The sequence below is a fragment of the Crocuta crocuta genome, unplaced genomic scaffold (assembly GCF_008692635.1).
Source record: "Crocuta crocuta isolate KB4526 unplaced genomic scaffold, BGI_CrCroc_1.0 scaffold348, whole genome shotgun sequence".
NCBI classification, from domain to species: domain Eukaryota; kingdom Metazoa; phylum Chordata; class Mammalia; order Carnivora; family Hyaenidae; genus Crocuta; species Crocuta crocuta.
Genome location: NW_027529573.1, coordinates 1668522 through 1689240, shown reverse-complemented (window position 1 = coordinate 1689240; position 20719 = coordinate 1668522). Strand labels below are relative to the sequence as shown.

Here is a 20719-nt window from a genome sequence, read left to right as displayed (position 1 = left end):
CCAGCAGAAGAAACCTTCCATAGGCATCCTGGAGGCCAGCCTGGAGTGATGTGAATGCCAGTCTCCCCTCCCCCAGCCTGTGGAAACAGGTTTCCTCCACAGGTCCCTGACAGTGAATTCTGGCTGAGGAAGTGGTGCTTCTGTGACTTGCATGAGACCCCCTTCTTTGCCATTGAGCCCCGGGGACCTCCTCATGCCACCAGCTCACAGCCCATCCTCTGAGCCCTGGCAGCCACAGTCCAATTAGAAGGCACTGAGAGCTGCATAGCAGGTGCTGGTGTCATCCCCCTCCAGTGCTGACCCCCTCCGTGGGCTGGTAGCCTCTGTTCCCTACTGGCTGTTCCTCCAGGCCTTCACAGTGAGGAGGCTGCCCCCAGTCAAAGCAGACTACTCCTGACACAGCTCCCACCCTTGAGCTGTGAGTAGCTCCTTAGAGTTCATGACTCATGTTGGGGCTCAGGACTTGGCTCCTCCAACCACATGACCACCCCAAGACCCTTAGGAGCTATGAGTTTAGGTCAGCCCAGCGTGCCCCCACTGAGCACTTTGCAACAGGGCAATGTGCAGCTGCTGGTGAACACTGAGGCACAAGAGGCCCTCCATGATCCCTCCACAATCCAGTCAGGCCCTGGTCTAGGCCCTGGGCACACAGGGAACAAAGCCCAGCCTCATAGTACCTGTATCCCCTCCGGGAGATGTAACCACACAGATGATAGGGCATGTCAGAGGCAGAAAGACCTTCAGAGGAAACAGAACAGGCGGAGGGGTGGGGTGAGGTGGTGTAGGAGGTCCCAGGCACAGACTTTCTGGAGGAGAGGGGAGGAGAACCTGGAGGGAAGTGGGGAAAGAGCCAGTTCTAGGTTCTCAGGCAGGCCTGGAGCGGTGCAAGGCCGGGGTGAGTGCTGGCAGTCATGGAGGGGAGGCCTGGGGAGACAGAGCTGCTCACAGGAGACTTTGTGTGCTCAGGGAGAACACTGTGCTTTCCACTCTGAATGAGGCTCCCACAGCCAAGGATGATGATCGGACTCATGTTTTAGCAAGAGCCCCCTGCTGCTTGGAGAATGGGCTACGTGGGAGGCAGGGGCAGGTGCTTGGATCCCCTTTAACAGTCCCCTGTTGTCCCTTATGGTGGGGTAGTGGCTTAGATTGGGAGGGTGGGCGAGGAGCTGGCGTGGCTAGCCCGGCTGCTCTGTGTGTTGAGGGTAGGGCCAGCAGATCAGTTGTGAAGGGAAAAATTGGGGCTCTCAGGGGACTGGGGGGACTGCAAGGTATGGGCATGGGCCACCAGAGGAATGGGTGGCCCTTGCAGTCTGACCCCCACCTCCACCCTCACAATGCTAGACATGGACTCAGCGGTCAGTCCCACGGATTCAGGTAGGATGCAGGAGGGCCCTTCCCAGAAACAAGTTTGGTACAGCCAATGAATGAGCAGAACTGGGCAGTGGATGAGCCCCACAGGAGACCAAAGACCAAAGGTGCCCAGTAGGGGCAGGAAGTGGTACTGGTCTACAGAGGGTGGTTGCCCATCAGGCCTACCTCAAAGGGGCCTGATGAGACAGTGCACTCTGGGGCTCTCAGTTTACCAAGGAAGGAAGAGGCCCACCAGGGACACCCTTTGGTGCCTGCCCTAGAGCTGGCTGAGCAGGATGAGGGTGTGGGTCCTGGTGGCAGGGATGCAAGAAAGCCTGTGGAGGGCGACACCCAGTACAGCCACACTGGGACGGAGTTGGCCCCCAACTCCAGTTGAAGGGAGCTGTAAGAGCAAACTGCAGGGCAGGCAGGGACAGGTGGGGGCAGACGGGGGACAGGTGGGCACAAATGGGGGCAAGTAAGGCCAGGTGGGAGATGTATGCAGATATAGATGCAGCAGCTCAGAGCACTCGGCCAAGGCCTCAGATCTGGGGCATCACAGAAATAAACTCCCAGATCGGAGCTATTTGCTGCTGGAAACACTCCAAGGCTTCTCTTGGCCCAGTTTGGCAGAGGGGTCCTTGTGCCCACCCGAACAGAGCAGCGGTGAGGGGAGCTGCCCTCCCTTGTCCTTCTGCGACTTGTAGGCAGGTTCCTATCCAGCTGACCACTGTTCTGCTCCTGACAGCTTGCTCTTTTGGGGCCTGGGGAGAGGAATAAAAATAGATTCCATAACTGTTTAAAATCGGTTGGCAAACTGGTGGCCAGATGGTGCTGGTTCCTGTGTGCAAGGGGTAAACTATTTTGAATGTGGAAAGGCCTATTTTAAAGTTTGAATTGAAGTGAAAAGCTGCCTCCCCAATGCCATGAGTGAGTCACATCAAAGAGAAGCCATAACTGTCCCCTCGGTGTCTGGGAAGGGCTCGCCCCTGTGTGAGCTGAGCCATGCGGTCTGTTCCAAGTGCTGTGTGAGGAGCAGGAACAGGCAGATGGCTGGCCCAGTGCCTGAGAGGCTTGGTTTCTGGGGGCCAGGACAGTGCTGAATACCCAGCATGGCAATTTGGCTGGTCCTGACCCAGAGGGACTCTACCCCCAAGCCCCAGGTTAGCCCAGCCCTACTGTCCTGGCTTCAGGGGTCCCCACTCTTGGCCTTGGAGGCCTGAACTGTCTGTGTATCTCCTGCTGTGGTGGCCTCTGACCCATGCAGGCCTAGCCTGAACCTCGACATTTCCCCCTACTTGCCTTTAGCAGGTATATACTGAGGGCAGCCTACTGCTTCTTGGGGGGAGTAGTGGAGAGAGACCTTGTTGATCTCAGCATGTCCCCAGGGGTGAACTTCTGGACATGCAGAGTGGCTCAGAGAGACCATAACTCTGCACGACTTCCTCCTGTTTGCCACTTTTATGATGACAGGTTAGTTAGAGGCGGGTCCACAGTCATGCTGGTCATGTGAAGGCTAGTATCGTGGGGTAGATGGTGGGTAGGCAGCCTCAGCCCCAGCAGCATGGGGAGCAGCTACCCAACACACCTGGGGGTCCCAAAGCCTGAGGGTCCCTGCAGACCAGAAATGGCAGTCAGACATCTGGGTCGTACTAGCTGGCTGCAGGTGGAAACTTGGCCCTTTCTCCCATCCTCCCTACATCCATGGTTACCAGAATTCGCTGTGTGCTGATGGCTAGAATCAGAGTCAGTCACCAAGCTGGCCCCTGTCAGCCCAAGGAACCTACCCAGCCTAGAACTTCTGGGCATTTGCCCCATCCCCCCACCTCCTCCATGAGCCCAAGGGCCACCTGCCCCAGCATCCAGAAGTCCCCTGGTGCCTTCCTCAAGCCCATATCTAGGAGGGCAGTGATCGCACAGGAACTGATGCTTTCCAAGTAGCCGCTTAAGGCAGGATGTTGGCTCTGCAGACCTTCCTGAGAGCTTGAGAGCCTCTCTGGGGCCACAGGCAGGACAGACACGGGACCCAGGCTGGCTGACCCCATGCCCTGCTCACCCGCCCATATTTGGGGAGTGGCGAGATCATTGTCAGGATTAGGATTAGGAAGAACAAAAGCGATTAGAGTTTGCCCTCCTTCCTCCTGGGCACAGCTGGGCAAAGGTTTCCAGCTCAGAGGCACTGCGTCCATTCCCCTTGGATCCCTGTCAGGATGACTGGCAGCAGCTCCCCTTGGAGCTCACACAGCTCTGGTGGGCAGGCCTAACAGCCCCCTTCACCAGGCGAGACTTCTGAGAAAGGAGAGCATGGAAAAGCATGGAAAAGCTGGCCCCCGAGCCTGTTGCTGAGCAGAGCTAGCCCCAGTTTGGGGGGCTGCCTTTTCTGTTCTGGGGTTTTTGGCTCTCACTCTGCTTTGGGGCAGCTTGGCAGGCTCCCCACCCTCTACACAGAGGTAGAACTGCATTGCTCACGGGACCCTGCACCTCTTCACCCCACTGGGCACCGTTTCCACAGCCCTGGGGGTAGGAGGAAGGGGCAGGGCTTGGAGACTGGAACCTTGTTTCCACCCACAGGGCAATCACCCAATGGGCCATAGAATCAGGAACTCTGTAGGAGTCTTGGGGTTCAGCCCTCTATTCTTCCCACGAGGACACCAAGGCCCAAGAGACTGCTGGTTCTGTCCATTCCCTGTCTCTTGCATCATTTAAGAGCATGTATGGTATGGGAAGGGGCTTCAGTGTGGCCAGGGCACCTCTCTTACTCAAGGCTGGTCATGAGCTCTCTGAGAGTTGTGGCAGAGCCTCAGGGGAAATGTGACCATGTTTAGGGTGTGGGTGAGCCAGGCCCCTCCCTGGGCCCCGGAAGCTGTCCCCAGCCAGCCCCCTGGCGGGCCCCAGGCCTAATCCAGCTTAGTGAACACACAGTGTACAGACCAGCTCAGCATTCCAGGGCAGCGAGGCCAGGCCAGCGCCTGCCTCCCTCTGCAGCGTGGCTGTGATGGGGCCTGGAGAAGGTGGGCAGCGGCAGAGGAAACCTTGGGAGCTGAGGATGGACACCAGGTAGGCACATCAGGGTGGAAGGGGTGGATGAGCTCCCCACAGCCCATATAGTGACCGTGGCACTTCCTCTATCGCAGATGAGCTAGGAGCAGTGGCAGAGGCCTTGGTCCAGCCACATGAGCCCCTTAATATTGGGGAGCAGCAGCTTCTGCCCTGCCCTCCCCTTTAGGTAACTATGACACTCCATGATCTCCTTGTACCCAGGCTAGCCAAATAAGGTCCCAGTTGTCCCGGGGATTTGACTTCCTGTCCCTCTGTTGCTCCACGCCCTTGGTCCTGTGGTGGCAAGGTGGAGGTCACACACAGCCAGGGTATCAGCCAGCAGCCCTGGCCATGTGGGCAGTGTCCCCAGCTGCCAGAATGGGTGCTGGGAGGCAGGCGTCGTGGAGCCGGGGCTGAGTCTTGTTGCTTGAACAGAGTTATTCCCTGACATCCTTGTTAGTGAGCATCTCCAGGAGCCCAGCTCCACTCCAGGAAGGCTACAAAATCCCTCAAGGGGCACCGAGGCATTAATAAATATCCAACTTTACAAGATGGTGATAGTGCTGCTTCCATACCCTGGAAGACCTGCAGATGAGGTCCATGGGAACTTGGACTCCGGTCCTACACTCACTGCTTTGTGGCCTTGGGCTAGTGCCTTGGCCTCCCTGAGCCTACGTTCCTTCCCTCGTCATGCTATTAAAACAGCTACCTCAGTGCTTGCAAGAATGTCCCCGACAGCCCTGACCTTCAGTAGATGTGTGGGATGCAGGGGGTAGGGCTGACATCAGAAATAAGCAGGTGTGCTTGGGATTGAGCCAGAGACGAGGATGATGCACTCCTGGTGGGCCACATGTGAGTTGTGTGGGGAAGGATGGGACCCCGGGAGATGGGGCTGGAGAGGATTTGAGGCCAGGTCTGTAAGAGGATGTCAGCTATTCCACAAAATACACCAAATATTCCATTTGCCTTTGGAAGAAAAGCTCTAAAGTATTTAGAGCTCATAAACCTCAGAACATCAGGGGTGGGAGATAGGGAGCCCAATCATCCCCACACTATGATCATCTTTCCCCCTTTGCTTCTGTAGCCAGAAAGCCCAAAGGCCACCAAAGTCCTCTGACATGGATTTGTGAGAGGTAGTTACCATGACCTCTGGCGGCTGTTTTATACTGTTGTTTGTGGCTCTTTTACCAGTCTTATTTTAAATGCCATGAGCTACATGATATCAAAGCACCTATTAGAGTTAAAACCCAGTGACAGAGAGATGAGGACAGGAACTGTAGAGGGATGCTGGAGAGTGACGGCGGCAGGTTTGAAGGAGCAGTGCTGGCAGAGGGCAAGGGTGGAGGTGAGGGGTATGGTGCCGCTGCCAGGCTAGTCTTGGGGGGGGGCAGGCAACATGCCACCAGGCAGAGTACCCACGGATCGAGAAGAACCCAGAAAACTATGAGGCACCTATTGTGTGTCTTGCCCATAAAAAGGTTGTGTGCATAGCACAGCCTAGGCCTCTGCACCCTCACCCCAAGACAGGCAGGTCTGGCTCTATGGGGGACGCACGGCTCTGGGGCCCATCCTGCCCGTCCCTTGGGCAGCCCCTTCTCCCTGGGCCTCAGTCTCAGGGACCTGGCAAGAGGCTTTCCTGGAGTGGTGTGCCCCGCACCTGTGCCCACCCAGGGAAATGAGGGTGCTCTTCCAGCAGCACTGGGCCTCCTTCTGACATACACAGGGCACCTGGTTCAGTGGGGCCTGGCAAGCTGCTCGGGCCAACGGCAGAGTCAGCTGGCACCCCTGCAGTGTTAGGGGTCAGTGAACAGAGACTAACTTGACTGGGCACCATGGCTGAGCTTAGGGCTATGGGGAGGCAAGGAGGATGTGGGACAGGGGTCTCAAGGGAGCAGCGGCTCAGGATGGACTGAACTCTGGGGGTGAGGACCTGGCTTCTGGGTCTCGGTCTACTGTCTCCTGCTGTGTGACCTCAGAGCCTCAGTTTCACCATCTTTGGAATGGGGTGGAGGGGAGTCTCTACCAACCCATTTCTCAGGATTCCAGAGGGGTACTCTGCCCCCCACCCTCCACCTCTGCTTCCTATACCCACTGGTGCAGAGCCAGCAAAGAGGTGCCTTCTACTTTGGCTTTTGGAATGGCCACATGGCTGTCAGGTCCCCACCCTGAGGCCTGCAGTGGTGAGGAAGGAGCAGAGACCGGGGACAAGGCCCGAAGCCATTGTAGGGACCTGGGTGGTGAAGGCTTGGCTCCAAGTCACAGGCAGGGAGTGGCAGAATCAGTCGTGGCCTCACCCCCAAATTGCATGATAGACCATGAATGCAACTCCACACCAGGGAGGAGCCTCATAGATCCATAATTTGCAAACTCAAAATAGCCCCGGACCTGCAGCTGCCCTGGGTGCGGCCTCTCCCGTCTCCAGAGCCTGTTAAATTCATAAGGATTTAACTCCTGCCCCACCCTGCCAGTATAAATCTGTGTTCCTTCTGGAGAAGCAGGTTACAGTGGCTTAGGTATGGCCAAGCGGGAACCTTCTGGAGAGGGTGGGGAAGTCCCTGAATCTGAAATAGAGCAAATACACCTCCTTCCCCGAGCCTTGCATGGCAGCTGCTGGAAATTGAACCTCAGTTTCCTTATTTGTCAACTGGGAATGATCCTACTCCTCCTACCTCAAGGATTTTGCTGGGCTGAGCTGGGCAGGGAAACTGCAAGCACAGGGTCCATTTGATATTACTGTTCTGTGTCACAGGACACAGGCTCAGAGAGACAGAGTGGCTTGTGCAGGAACCCAGGCCTTCCCACTCCTGATAACAAGCCTTTTTCACTATATTTTGCTGGTTCCCTTGGGCCTCCATCACATCTTTAGGATCGCGTGTGGAGGTGAAGGGGCTTCAGGGAGGAAGCCTGGCCCAGCCCACTCTGCGTGAGTGCGGGGAGGGGAAATGAGAGAGGTGGGAAGGCACAAGGGGGTGGGCTTGAGGAGTGATATGCCTGCTGGGGCCTGCTGGGCAGCCAGGCCTCTGGGTCCCAGGCTGAGCCTTTCCCTGCAGGAGCTTGCCCCCTCTGGTGAGGCACTGTCCCTCTCGGCTCTCCTGAGAGGCCCGACATCCACCCCTCAGGAGGGTGTTCACTCACCCAGCAAATGTGTGGAGCCACTGAGGAGTTTGGGGGTTCTGCAAGCCCAAGAGAAACTGGCACAGTCACTAGAGAAGCTACTTTGCGAACGTGAGATTGGGGGGTGGGGGTAGGAGTGTTTGGGGGGACCTGACTGAGCTGGCACAGGAGCCTTTCCTAGGGGAGACGTGAGAGAAGTCTGAGCAGCCAAGTAGCCAGTAGGCAGGTGCGCCAATGCCTGTGGTGTCCCCAAGGGAGTGTCTATGGAGTGCTGCTTGGCCAGGTGCTGCTCAGGACCTCTGTGATTCCTCCCAACCGCCCTCAAGATAGTGCCGCATTGTCCCTATGTCACAGATGAGGGGCTATGTGCCTCTCTCCCTCCGGAAAAGCGCAACTCTAACCCTCGGGGTCAGACAGCATATAAGGCATGTGGAGCTCCGCGGCTGGTGCAGCAGGAGTGGGAAGGGAGAGCTGGGGAGTGGCAGCCAGAGACCAGCAGCACGGGTTGGGCTGAAGATATATGTTTCTTCCTACTGCATTGAAGGAGTCCAGAAGGGGCAAATCCAGAGGCTATTGGCTTGGACCTCACTGCCCTCCAGGGACAACTGAGCCCAGGGCCCTCCTCTTCACTGGAATGACAGGGGCAGAATGACCAACCCCTGCTTCCTAAGAGTGTGGTGGAACCACCTATGGACCTCAGAAGCTGAAAAGAATCTAGATGTCAATGTAGGCCACAAGTTTGAAGAGGGAAACTTACTTAAAAGCAGAGTTATGTGGTACAAACTTTGAGGCCACCTTGGGGAAATGTCCAGTTTCAGCTCCTCTGCCAGACAAGACCCTTTACCTCTCTAAAAGAAGTCCAGTGGAATGTGGGTTTCCTTCCTTCTGTGCCAAAGGCCGGGACTTTCCTGAACACCACAGGTCTTGGGCCTAGTGGGGACAGAGGTCATAACAGACCTCAGGTCCAGCACACAGTGAGGATGCAGCAGCTGAACTTGGGCCCCAACCGTACAGAAACCCAGCATCCCCCACTGCTGCTGGTGCGGCAGCATCCGCCAGCCACACCGGGGTTTGGTGTTCTCAGATGGCATCCTGACTATGGGACGCTGGCCACGGCGGATGCCAGTCCCCAGGCTGGCTCTGAGAAAGCAGGGTCCCCATGTCCCCATGGCACCTAAAGGAGGCAGCAAAGGTGATTTTGAGCACCCAGACTAAGGGAGGAGGGGTGAGAGTACCCCAGGGCCTTCCTCACTGGCCCACAGCTGGCGGGTGGAGTGTGGGGGCAGGTGGGGTGAAGGGGCAGACAGGCCCGCTGCCCTGGGCCCTGTCCTTACTGTCACTCCTCCCTCCCAAGGCCTGCAGGGACTTCTTGGAACTAGCAGAGATACACAGCCGGAAATGGCAGCGTGCGCTACAGTATGAGCAAGAACAGCGCATCCACCTGGAGGAGACCATTGAGCAGCTAGCCAAGCAGCACAATAGTCTCGAACGGGCCTTCCGCAGTGCCCCCGGCCGGGCCACCAACCCCACCAAGAGCTTCAGTGAAGGTGAGTGGGTGAGGGCCACCCAGCCTGGCTAGGTCCCTTGCTCTGGGCTGCTTAGCCTCTGTCTATCCAACTGGTGCTTTGTCGACTCCTCTCTCTGCCAGCCGGCTCTGCTTATACAGGCCCCCAAGACACATAGCCATTGATGTGCCCACATTTGGATGTGCCTGTGTGGCTTTGTATGTCCCACAGCCACCCTCAAAGGGCAGTTATTTCCCTGTATTCAGGTTCTAGTTCTCATAAGAAGAGTCCAGTGAGCCCAACTGGCCCTCTGCGGCAGGGCTGCCCTGGGCTTGGCCTGGGGTTGACAGGGACCCCAGGAAGGGGGTCCGTCAAAGGGAAGCTTCACCCTAGACAGACTGACTGGCATGTTGAGAGATCAGGGGAGGCTTCCAGAAGTAGGGAGGCCTCCGAGCCAGAGCACCAAGAAGGAAGCTCATTCCAGGAAGGGGAGGGAGGGAAGCCACAGCTAGGTTAATGGGGACCAGGTGACTGGAGTGGGGAGGGGGCCAAGCAGGGGGGCCAAGGAGTAGGGTCCAAAGTGGGGAGTATCCTTTGGGCTCTGGACTTCTTCAGGCAAGGGAGTTTTCAGAGTTGCAAAATGAGGTGGTGGTTTTGCATGTGTCTCTAGGAAGCCTCTTAACTCCCAAAGGAGAGGACAGTGAGGAAGATGAAGATACCGAGTACTTCGACGCCATGGAAGACTCTACATCCTTCATCACTGTGATCACCGAGGCCAAGGAGGACAGGTGGGTTCTCCAGGCAGGGCTGCTGCCCTGGAAGGAGCCTCTCGCAGGGTTAGCCTTCCCCGCCTTGTTCTTCTTACCCTCTACCTGTTCTTTGTTCCTGGGGCTTTCTTTCAAGCCTCGCTCCAGATTATATTTTGGTTAGATTTGTTCTGTTTTTCCTTTGATCCAAAATGTCCAAATAGTGTTTGAATCAGGGTTTAATTTTAAGTGGAGCCGGAGAACAGGGCCGTGGCTGGATCCAGTTCCAGCCAGAGGAGGTGGGGATTGGGTCCGGGACCTAAGGGCTGGGGCCTGGAAGGCAGCAGCTGCTCATTCTTGCCTCAGGAGCTACACACAGTCCCAACCACTCCCTCCAGTACATCAGCATTCCAGAATAGACGAGAGATGCAGAAAGTCCCCCCCAACCTTTTTTTTCCTATTTCCAAGCCTTGGTTTCATTTTTTCATAAAAACCTGCTCTTTAGGATGTTTCTGAATACCCATTAAAGCACAGTAGTAACTGGGACGTTGTTGTCAGACTCTAGGATCCTCAGGAAGTGCCCATGGTGGAATCATTCTGGTGTAGGACAAGCAGAAACATGGGTGGGCAGCCAGGGAGCACCCTGGGGCTTGAACATGGATTTATCTCTAATTCGGAGTTCCCTCACTAGGATCTTTTATTCTCATCACATTGCTTCAGGCCCTAACAATAGAAGGGCTGGTGAGTATTGGCGACATTGGGGGCCAGAGAGGTGGCCAATGGGCCCAACCGGTGTCTGCCCCCACCTGGGGAGGAGCTGCTGTTCCAAGTCCTGGAACAGTGACCTAACTGACCGCAGCCTGTGCTGCCCACTGCCACCTTCCCCCATGGGGCATATCAGACTCACAGATCTTTCCGGGCTTGCTCACAGGCTGCCCTCAGGCAGGACACTCAGCCCCTTGTGGTTGAGGAAGCACAGGCTTCCCAGTGGCCTTACTCCCCGAATCTGTTCTGCTGCCCATCACGTCCCACGCTGCCTTCCATGGATAGACTCCCTGAAGCCTAGTCCAGGGATCATGAAGGCCGGTAAAAACCCCTGGCTGCTCCTTTTTTTGCATCTGTGGACCAACATGTGTCACCATGTTCTTGTCCTGGTTTCTTCCAGAGAGAGGGCTGTTCGGATCTTTCTAACCCCTCCCAGAGTCTCTGGTCTATCAACATTCCATTTCCCAATAGTATTTTAAAATTTGCTTATATTGCTCTCAAAATTAGCTTGGCTTGGCCATTCTGAATTTCCTTTCACTTTATTACCCGCAATTCACCTTCTTGGATCTCTCTGGGTCACCTCCCCTCATACCTGCAGTCCCCAGGGGCCTGGGCTCAGCCTCCTCCTTTGTGCCCCCATCCTGGCCACCTGCCACACCTCAGCCAACAGCCTCAGGCCCCTCTGCTGCCACCACACCAACAAGCAGATGACCCCTGTACTCAACACTCTTCATTGGCTCCTGAAGTTCCCGACACGGCCCCGAGGCCCAAACCAGCCCCTTCCCTGGTGGTGCACCTACTGTGGGCATCATGCAGGTCCTCTGTCAAGGTGGCCCCTGATCCTTGGTGCCCTTCCCCTTCCCCCAGTGACCTACTGAATCCTTCCCATTCCCTGAGGCCCTGACTGCCAAGTGCCTGTCCCCTGCCCCAGTTGGCCCAGGTCACTCTTCCTTGCAGCTCCCTTGGAGCCTGGGCATCTTGACCATGGCACCCCCTGCTGCTCTGGCCAACCATCTCACCATAAACATTCACAGACACAGGGATGCATCTGAGCCATGTCCTGCCTTCTGGAACCTCAGTCTAGTGTGGGAGTCAGACCAGCAGAGAGTGAGGACACAGTGGGGTCTGCATGTGACAGAGAGGCCTACAGAGCCCTAGGAGGCTCAGCCAAGGGAGATGGCCATCCCCAGTGTCATCTGGGTCCTGGGTCAGCCAGTCCCAGGAGGGGGTTGTGTGCAGGGACCTCAGGGGACTTTGCTTGAGTGGCTCCTCCCACAGGGCATTAGTGGGTGGGAGCCCCTCCATATCGCTGCCCAGGGCCCCTCAGCCCAGCTGAATGTCCCAAACTGGAGATGCCCCTTTGGAGAAGCAGCCTTGGGATGGGCTGTCCCTGGCACCTCACAGAAGCGTCTGCATAGAAGATGGCCACATCCCCAGGAAGCCTCAGGTTTTATAAATAACTTGCCCCCCCTTTTGTGTTCCCTGCAGAAAAGCTGAGGGTGGGACCACAGGCTCCGTGGACTGGACCTCATCAGACAATGTGAGTGAGAGGGGGGACCCCAAGGGTGGCTGGAGGGCAGGCTGGCAATTTGGGCTCAGGGTCCCTGTGGGCTCAGTGCCCTGGTTGCCTTCCCCCTGGTTCAGGTAGAGCCAGCCTGGCCCTGAGCCAACCATGGCCAGTTTTGTCTTCCCTCTGTACTGGGTAGAGGTGAGGGCCAAGGCTGGAGGGCTGAAGGGACACGCTGGCCTCCACTGACAGGCACATTCTGCCTCTCCGGCAGGTGCTAGATGGCGCCTCACTTGTGTCCAAGAGCCCCCCCAAAGTCAAGAGACGTGTCCGCATCCCTGACAAACCCAACTACAGCCTTAATCTCTGGAGCATCATGAAGAACTGCATCGGCCGGGAGCTCTCCAAGATCCCCATGCCGGTAGGGGACTGGGGCAGGGCAGCTTCAGTGGGTCCTGGTGGGCTCTTTTCTGTGCGTGCATGGGAAGTAATGGCCTGTGTTAAGTGCAAAATCCCCCCCAAGAGCCAAGGTCTCAAGCTCTGAGGGAAGGAGCCAAGGAGCCCCAGAGTGCCTCTGCACCTGACAGGGCCTCACGATGTCCTGGCTGTCCCGACCTTANAGCACTTGCCATTTCTGTCCCTTCAGACTCTATTCTTTCTCCTATACATCTGCTCTTTTCCCTTGCCTGATTTCTTTTTTTTTTTTTTTTTTTTTTTTTTTTTTTGAGGGGGGGGGGGGGGGGGGGGCAGGATTGGACCTTGTGTTTGAACGGGTAAACCTCCCCTCCCCCATGGTGGGGGCTGCCCCTGGTGCCCACCCCAGCAAGGTCACAGAGCGGGCTGAGGGCAGGGCTAGCATCCTCATGCCACCAGGCTGTGATGGCATCTCCAGGAGGAAGAGTTTGGGGGCTCTGGGCCAGACTTGGTTTTACTGTGTGCCCCGGGACAAGCCCTTTCACATCTCCAGCCTCTGTGTCCACATCTGCAAAGTGGGGAGAATAAGAGTGCCCACATAACAGTGTCTGGGAGGACGAAAGGAGAGAACAGGGGCAGACCCTGCCCAATGGCTGGTCCAGGGTCCTAGCCCAGCAGCACAATGGTGAGTGACTCTGCCTTGTCTGAGGCCAAGGTGGGGGGCCATCCACAGAAAACTTGCATAATAGCTCAGAATAAGGGGGAAAACCCACAATCTGTTCATTCATTCATTCACTCACTCACCACCTGATTCTATGACTCAATGCTGAACAAGTGAGAAATCCTGGCCTTTATGGCATTTACATGCTAGGACGGGAAAGTGATGGTAACCGTCATGAAAGGGTATAAGGTACAGCAGGTCAGAAAGTGGTGAGGCTGTGGAGGAAACTGAGGCAGGAGGCGCTGGGGAGGTGAGTGCATGGAGCCACGGCTATAGATAGCATCGTCGGAGGAACCTCATGGTGAAGGGGCCATCTGAGCAGCAGTCTGCGAACATCTGAGGAAGGCAAGGGTGCTGTGCCCACCCCAGGTCTGTGCCGGTAGCAGCAGCCTAACCACCTGCTTGCCTGCCCACCTGCAGGTCAACTTTAACGAGCCCCTGTCCATGCTCCAGCGGCTGACAGAGGACCTGGAGTACCACCACCTGCTGGACAAGGCGGTGCACTGCACCAGCTCGGTGGAGCAGATGTGCCTGGTGGCCGCCTTCTCCGTGTCCTCCTACTCCACTACGGTGCACCGCATCGCCAAGCCCTTCAACCCCATGCTGGGGGAGACCTTCGAGCTGGACCGCCTTGATGACATGGGCCTGCGCTCCCTCTGTGAGCAGGTGGGGCCCACTCATGATCTGCCTGAGCTGCTCCTGCCAGGCCTGGGGGGCAGGGCGAGACAAACGGGACCGGCCTCTGACCTTGACGTGCCGCTGCCCCATGGGGCCAGGCCAAGGTCCAGGCAGCAGCGGGGCTTCCTGCAGCAGGGGCAGGTCCGGGAGCATGCCATCCCAGCAGGCCTCCCAGAGACAGTTTGGTGAGGACAGTCAGGGCCGGTGTGCCGGGAAAGGGAGGGTGCCTCTCCCGGCCAGGAGCCATGCAGGAGCCATCGAGGGACATGTGCAGGGTGCTCTCAGGGAGTCCTGGTGGGTTAGAGCGGGGAAGGGGGCAGGCAAAGAGGAGCCTGTGCCCTGTGGGGACCCTGGTCAGTGATGGTGCAGGCCTGGGGTGTGAGGAGCTTCTGGGGTCCAGGGGTCCTGTCTGGGGAGGGAGGCGAGGTCAGCTTGCTTCCATCCCTTCTCCATGCCTTGCCCACAGAGATGTGTATTATCCCCACGGAGCAGAGCCAAAACCGGGCCCTGCAGTCTGGGAGCCTCAGCAGTGGGGTCTCAGCCTTTGGCACCCCTTTCTGAAGAGGGGTGGTTCTGTTGGTGCCTCCCTGGGTGCTGGGAGAACCCAGGCAGGTGCTGTGTGAAGGCACCCAAGATAGAGCTTCCCTGGTGGGGCTGCAGAACGTCAGTGGTGTGCCAGGCACTGTTCTGGGTCTGGGGTTGAGCTCAGAAAGCAGAGATTGCAGTCTGGTAGCTAGTTTAAAATGCGCACTCTGGCTGCAGTGTAGCCCCACAGGAGGTAGTTGTGGTGGCCACACCAGAGGGGAGGGGGAGGGCAGAGCACAGGTATGCTTAGAAAGCAGAGTCTGGGGATTTGCTTATGCTTTGGGTGTGGGGAGACAGGGCACAGGAGGAAGGGAAGGTGGCAAGGATGACCCCAGTGTTCTTGGCCTGAATTTCTGAGTGAACGCATTTCTTCATTCAGTAGAGTTGACCAAGTGCCCACAATGCACCAGGTGCTATATAGGCAGCTGAGAAGTGAGCAGATGGGGCGCCTGTTCTCATGAGGGGGGCAGTAAGGGACAGGGCTGTGTATGTCAGATGGTTCTGGCTCCTCTAGAAATCCAGCTGAGGCACAGAGGGAGAAAGGCACACAGGTCAGAGAGGAAGGTGGCGGGCAGCCAGAGTCCTCTGGTTCCACTCCGCTTTGCAGCTGGAGGAATCACAACACCTGACTTGTTTTATGCCCCCCACCCTGGGTGCAGCAGAGAGTGAAGCCCTCATAGGCTTTGCACCCCCCACTGTGGCCTGGTGAGGGGGAGGGGTGGATTCTAGATATATTTTAAAGAAAGAACAGCCAGGATTTGCTAAGGATTAGGGGAGGAACACAAGAAAGAAGGCCAGGGAGGACTCTGAAGCATTTGGTATGAGAAGCTGTTAAAACTAGATCATCTGGGGCTCCTGGGTGGCTCAGTTGGTTAAGTGACCAACTTCAACTCAGGTCATGATCTCATGGTTGGTGAGTTGGAGCCCTGTGTTGGGCTCTGTGCTGACAGCTCAGAGCCCGGAGCCTGCTTCAAATTCTGTGTCTCCCTCTCTCTCTGCCCCTCCCCCACTCATGCTCTGTCCTTGTCTCTCTTTCTCAAAAATAAACATAAAACAAACAAATACTAGATCATCGGCCTGAGCAGGAAGCTATGACACAGAGCTCCAGGGCCAGCCCCTTGGGAATCAGGTCCCTGAGTTTGCCAGTGGGTGGGCTCTAGGGCATGTGGGGCCCTGGCCAGAGGCGACAAGGAGTGGTTGACAGGTTCAGCCTGTGCTTTAGAGACTAGAAAGGAAGTGAGGTGCCACTCACGGTGGCAGGAGATAATGAGAGATGCAGGCGGGCACGTTAGGAGCTCTGGTCAGTCCAAACAGCCACCTGAGTGGAGGTGTCCAGTGGGGAGCCGGGCTGCGAGGCCTGGGCAGGAGCCTGAGGCCATGATACAGTAACCAGCTGCCCTAGGGAGGGAGGAGGCTGGGGAGAGGCTGAGCCCAAGCACCCTGCGACCAAAGGAGCCACAGAAATGAAGGGAAAAAAATAAGGGGGAGTTGATGGTGGTGCCCTGACAGGTGGGACAGCCATCAGGGGCACCCTGGTGTCTGTGAAAGGGAGGTGGAGGCACTGGGGGCCCCTGTGTGGATGTGCACAGCCTGCTGCACTGCCGTCCAGGCCGGGGCAGGACACCAATGTGGACTCCAGTGCTGGAGCCTGCTGGCCAGGAGGGAGGCAGGCTCCAACTCTGCCCCTCAGCCTGGGCCTCCCGTGTAACAAGGCATAGATGCTCCCCTTTGCAGGCGAGTGGGGAGGCTAACTAGAGAGTGGGCACAGAAGCCTTCAGTAGAGCATCACACTTCACTTCTCAGCCCTTAGCACATCCTGTCACAGGTGCATCCCTGAGGCCAGGCTTTGTCATCACCCCATTTCATAGCCCAAGTCCAGCACAGAGATGCCTCAGCCCTCTTCTCTTGATCACAGCAAGGCCAGGACAGCCACCCAGGCTGGTCCCGCTGCCACACCCTTGCTTTTCCACTCAGAGCACCATCCTTCCCGGGGGTTGCTATGGGTCTGTGGCCCCTAGAGAAGCAGCCAGTCCTGCTCCCAGGGCCATAGAGCCGTTCATGCCGAGCACAGGGCAGGCTGTCCCTGATGGCTGGTTTGGGGGCAGGCCTGTGCCTGTGTCCAGCAGACACTCATGTCCTGTGGGTCTGGTCTCAGGTGAGCCACCACCCACCATCAGCTGCACACTACGTGTTCTCCAAGCATGGCTGGAGCCTCTGGCAGGAGATCACCATCTCCAGCAAGTTCCGGGGAAAATACCTCTCCATCATGCCGCTAGGTGAGCTAGAGCCTTGTGCTCTCCCAGGACAGAAAGACATTCTGGATAAGGGGGAGGGTTTTGCCAGCCCAGAAGCCATCTTGGGGCCTCTAGGAGTGACATTAGTTTCTCTGCAAGTCTGCCCCCCACCTCCCCAGGCTTCCTGGATGCCTCCCTGGCCTATGTCCTGTCCCTAATCTACATGAATACTGCTTCCACTTGTCAGGACCCTGGGACTGTGGGCAGGCAGGCTGGCTGGGGCCTAGCAGGACAAGCCATGACCTCCGACCCTATATCTGGCCTCCAGGTGCCATCCACTTAGAATTCCAGGCCAGTGGAAATCACTACGTCTGGAGGAAGAGCACCTCAACTGTGCATAACATCATCGTGGGCAAACTCTGGATTGACCAGGTCAGGGGGTACCCTCAGGGAGGGGGCGTGTGGCCTGGAGGTGGGCTGTTGACCACTACCCTCCCTCCCCCACCAGACAGGGGACATTGAGATTGTGAACCATAAGACCAAGGACCGGTGCCAGCTGAAGTTCTTGCCCTACAGCTACTTCTCCAAAGAGGTTGCCCGGAAGGTAAGCAAGGCTATGTCTCAGAGTCCTAGGGAGCCTGGAGGGGGGGCACATGCCTATGCCGGTCTGCCAATGTCCACAGGTGACAGGAGTGGTGAGTGACAGCCAAGGCAAAGCCCACTACGTGCTGTCAGGCTCATGGGATGAACAGATGGAGTGCGCCAAGATCGTGCAAAGCAGCCCCAGCAGCCCCAGCTCGGATGGGAAGCAGAAGACAGTGTACCAGACACTGCCGGCCAAGCTGCTGTGGAAGAAGTACCCGCTCCCGTGAGTGGGGCTGCGGGGCTGGTGAAGAGCAGGGGCAGAGGGGAGAGGGAGGCAGGGGACCCTGCCTGGCCAGACAAGAAGTGAGCAGCAGGCACTGTGGTCGGGAGGATTCTGTCCACATGGAGGCAGAGACCGTATCACGCATCCCAGGGTGGCATCCCAGGGTAGGAGCCAGACACCCAACTGTAAGTAAGCGTGACGGTCTTGGGTGGTAGTGAGTCCTCTGCAGAGACTTTAAGCAGACTGATAAGGACAGAGTCCCCCCAGTCCAAGGAATGAAAACCAAATGTGAAAATAAATACAAGAAACAGAAAACCATAAAAAACAGCATAGCAGATTACAAAGAGCACAAAAGAGAAACTCTACAAAGGAAAAATTAAGTAACTGAATTTGAGAATTCCACTGGGGAGGCTTAATCAACTGAACCCAGGTCAGAAGAAATAAATGCTTCAGACAGACAAAACCCGGAAAAGACCAGAAGCTAACAGGGAGACAGCTTATCACCTCATGACCCGGGATGAGTCCCTGGAGCAGCATCTCAGGCAGCCCAGGGAGCCCGTAAGAGCTCTGAGTGTCAGGAAGATCCCCTGGCAGCTGTGTGCCTGTCACATTGGAAAGCAGGGTCTGGCATCCTTATGGTTAGAGTCCGGAAGGAAAGAAATCATACCTGAAGAGCAAACAGCAGAGAATTTTCCACACCAAATCCACACAGTGGAACTGTGACACTCAATCAAAGAGGAAATATTAAACAGCCAGATTTGAAGAAGACATGTATTGCTTTCTGAGGAGGGGCAGACAGAAAGCTCTGTCCTCCTCGGCAACAGTGGAAGCTTGAAGACAGTCAAATGACATCTTCCATGTCCAGAAAGACTCCCCGCCGCCCTAGAATCATACACCGAGTGAGAACACCTCTACAAAATGAAATTGAAATAGGCGTTTTCAGACTATGACTGAAACTCCTTTTGCTACCAGCAGGACTGTATTAAAAGATATACCTCCTGCAGAAGGAAAATGATCCTGGAGGGAAGATCCGAGATGTACGAATGAAGAACAAAAACTATGTGAACCTAAGTCAATAGTAAATAAGAACAGCAAAGTCTTGTTTGGAATCTAAACCAAAAAATACAACTGTGTGATCACATAAGTAGGAAGAGGGATAAATGGGAGGAAACTTCTCAAACACCTTTGTGCTAAGCCAAGAAGGAGGGCAAGATGCACATTAACTTCTTGTTACGCATATTGTAAGTTGTGTGAAGTATGCATATTGTAATTCCTACGATAACCACTAAAATAAAGTTTAATTGAAATCCCAGAAGGAAAAGAATGAAAGAAAAATGGAAGAGAAAGAGAAATAGTTAAATATTGGAGATAAGTTTCCCAGAATAAAAGCAAAGAGATGGGAGACCTTGGGTTGAAGGTAGGTAGAATTCAAGAGACAAGAGATAAAGCAAAAATTTCACCTTGACTGCACCATAGTGAAATTTAAGAAAACCAAGGAGAGGGGCGCCTGGGTGGCTTAGTCGGTTAAGCGTCCAAGTTTCACTTAGGTCATGATCTCGCGGTTCGTGGGTTCGAGCCCTGCGTTGGGCTCTGTGCTGACTGCCAGCTCAGAGCCTGGAGCCTGTTTCAGAGTCTGTGACTCCCTCTCTCTCTGACCCTCCCCTGCTCACGCTGTCTCTCTCTCTCTCTCTCTCTCTCTCTCTCCTAGAAATAAATAAAACATTTTAAAAAATTAAAAAAAAAAAAAAAAAAAAGAATACCAAGGAGAAAATTCTTACAGCTTCCAGAGAGGAGTACAAGAAGATTACAGTCAAGGATTAAGAATCAGATTGACATCAGATCTTTGTTAAAAAAATTTTTTTAAATGTTTTTGAGAGAGACAGAGCATGAGCAGGGGAGGGGCAGAGAGGGAGACAGAGAATCCAAAGCAGGCTCCAGGCTCTGAGCTGTCAGCACAGAGCCCGATGCAGGGCTTGAACCCACGAACTGTGAGATCATGACCTGAGCTAAAGTCAGATGCTTTAGCTCAGTCAGACGCTTTAGCTCAGTCGGACCTGAGCCACCCAGGCACCCTTACATCAGATCTTTCAATAACCAGTGTTTCGAGTAATATTTTCAAGGTAATGAAGATGACAAAATTAAAAGGTTAGGATTTTTAACTAGCCAAGCTACCGTTTAAATATGAGGACATAACAACAACAACAACAACAACAACAAAAGGCATCAGGCAAATAGCCTCAGAAGGTTTGCCACACAAAACCCACAATGAAAACGGTATTAAACATAGNGCAGAGAATTTTCCACACCAAATCCACACAGTGGAACTGTGACACTCAATCAAAGAGGAAATATTAAACAGCCAGATTTGAAGAAGACATGTATTGCTTTCTGAGGAGGGGCAGACAGAAAGCTCTGTCCTCCTCGGCAACAGTGGAAGCTTGAAGACAGTCAAATGACATCTTCCATGTCCAGAAAGACTCCCCGCCGCCCTAGAATCATACACCGAGTGAGAACACCTCTACAAAATGAAATTGAAATAGGCGTTTTCAGACTATGACTGAAACTCCTTTTGCTACCAGCAGGACTGTATTAAAAGATATACCTCCTGCAGAAGGAAAATGATCCTGGAGGGAAGATCCGAGATGTACGAATGAAGAACAAAAACTATGTGAACCTAAGTCAATAGTAAATAAGAACAGCAAAGTCTTGTTTGGAATCTAAACCAAAAAATACAACTGTGTGATCACATAAGTAGGAAGAGGGATAAATGGGAGGAAACTTCTCAAACACCTTTGTGCTAAGCCAAGAAGGAGGGCAAGATGCACATTAACTTCTTGTTACGCATATTGTAAGTTGTGTGAAGTATGCATATTGTAATTCCTACGATAACCACTAAAATAAAGTTTAATTGAAATCCCAGAAGGAAAAGAATGAAAGAAAAATGGAAGAGAAAGAGAAATAGTTAAATATTGGAGATAAGTTTCCCAGAATAAAAGCAAAGAGATGGGAGACCTTGGGTTGAAGGTAGGTAGAATTCAAGAGACAAGAGATAAAGCAAAAATTTCACCTTGACTGCACCATAGTGAAATTTAAGAAAACCAAGGAGAGGGGCGCCTGGGTGGCTTAGTCGGTTAAGCGTCCAAGTTTCACTTAGGTCATGATCTCGCGGTTCGTGGGTTCGGAGCCCTGCGTC

The 20719-nt window shown here is 55.0% G+C and overlaps 1 protein-coding gene across 7 annotated transcripts in view; it reads left to right on the top strand.

The window, feature by feature from the left end:
- The window catches only part of OSBP2 (oxysterol binding protein 2), a 181125-nt gene that overhangs the window by 149554 nt on the left and 10852 nt on the right, over positions 1-20719 (top strand). For all 7 annotated transcript variants that reach the window (XM_077761585.1, XM_077761586.1, XM_077761587.1 and 4 more), the window contains 9 exons: positions 8858-9050; positions 9679-9796; positions 12008-12059; positions 12301-12447; positions 13582-13827; positions 16580-16700; positions 16987-17090; positions 17167-17262; positions 17342-17526. In XM_077761585.1, coding sequence (XP_077617711.1) covers positions 8858-9050; positions 9679-9796; positions 12008-12059; positions 12301-12447; positions 13582-13827; positions 16580-16700; positions 16987-17090; positions 17167-17262; positions 17342-17526 — 1262 coding nt within the window. The remainder of the gene's footprint in view (positions 1-8857; positions 9051-9678; positions 9797-12007; positions 12060-12300; positions 12448-13581; positions 13828-16579; positions 16701-16986; positions 17091-17166; positions 17263-17341; positions 17527-20719) is intronic.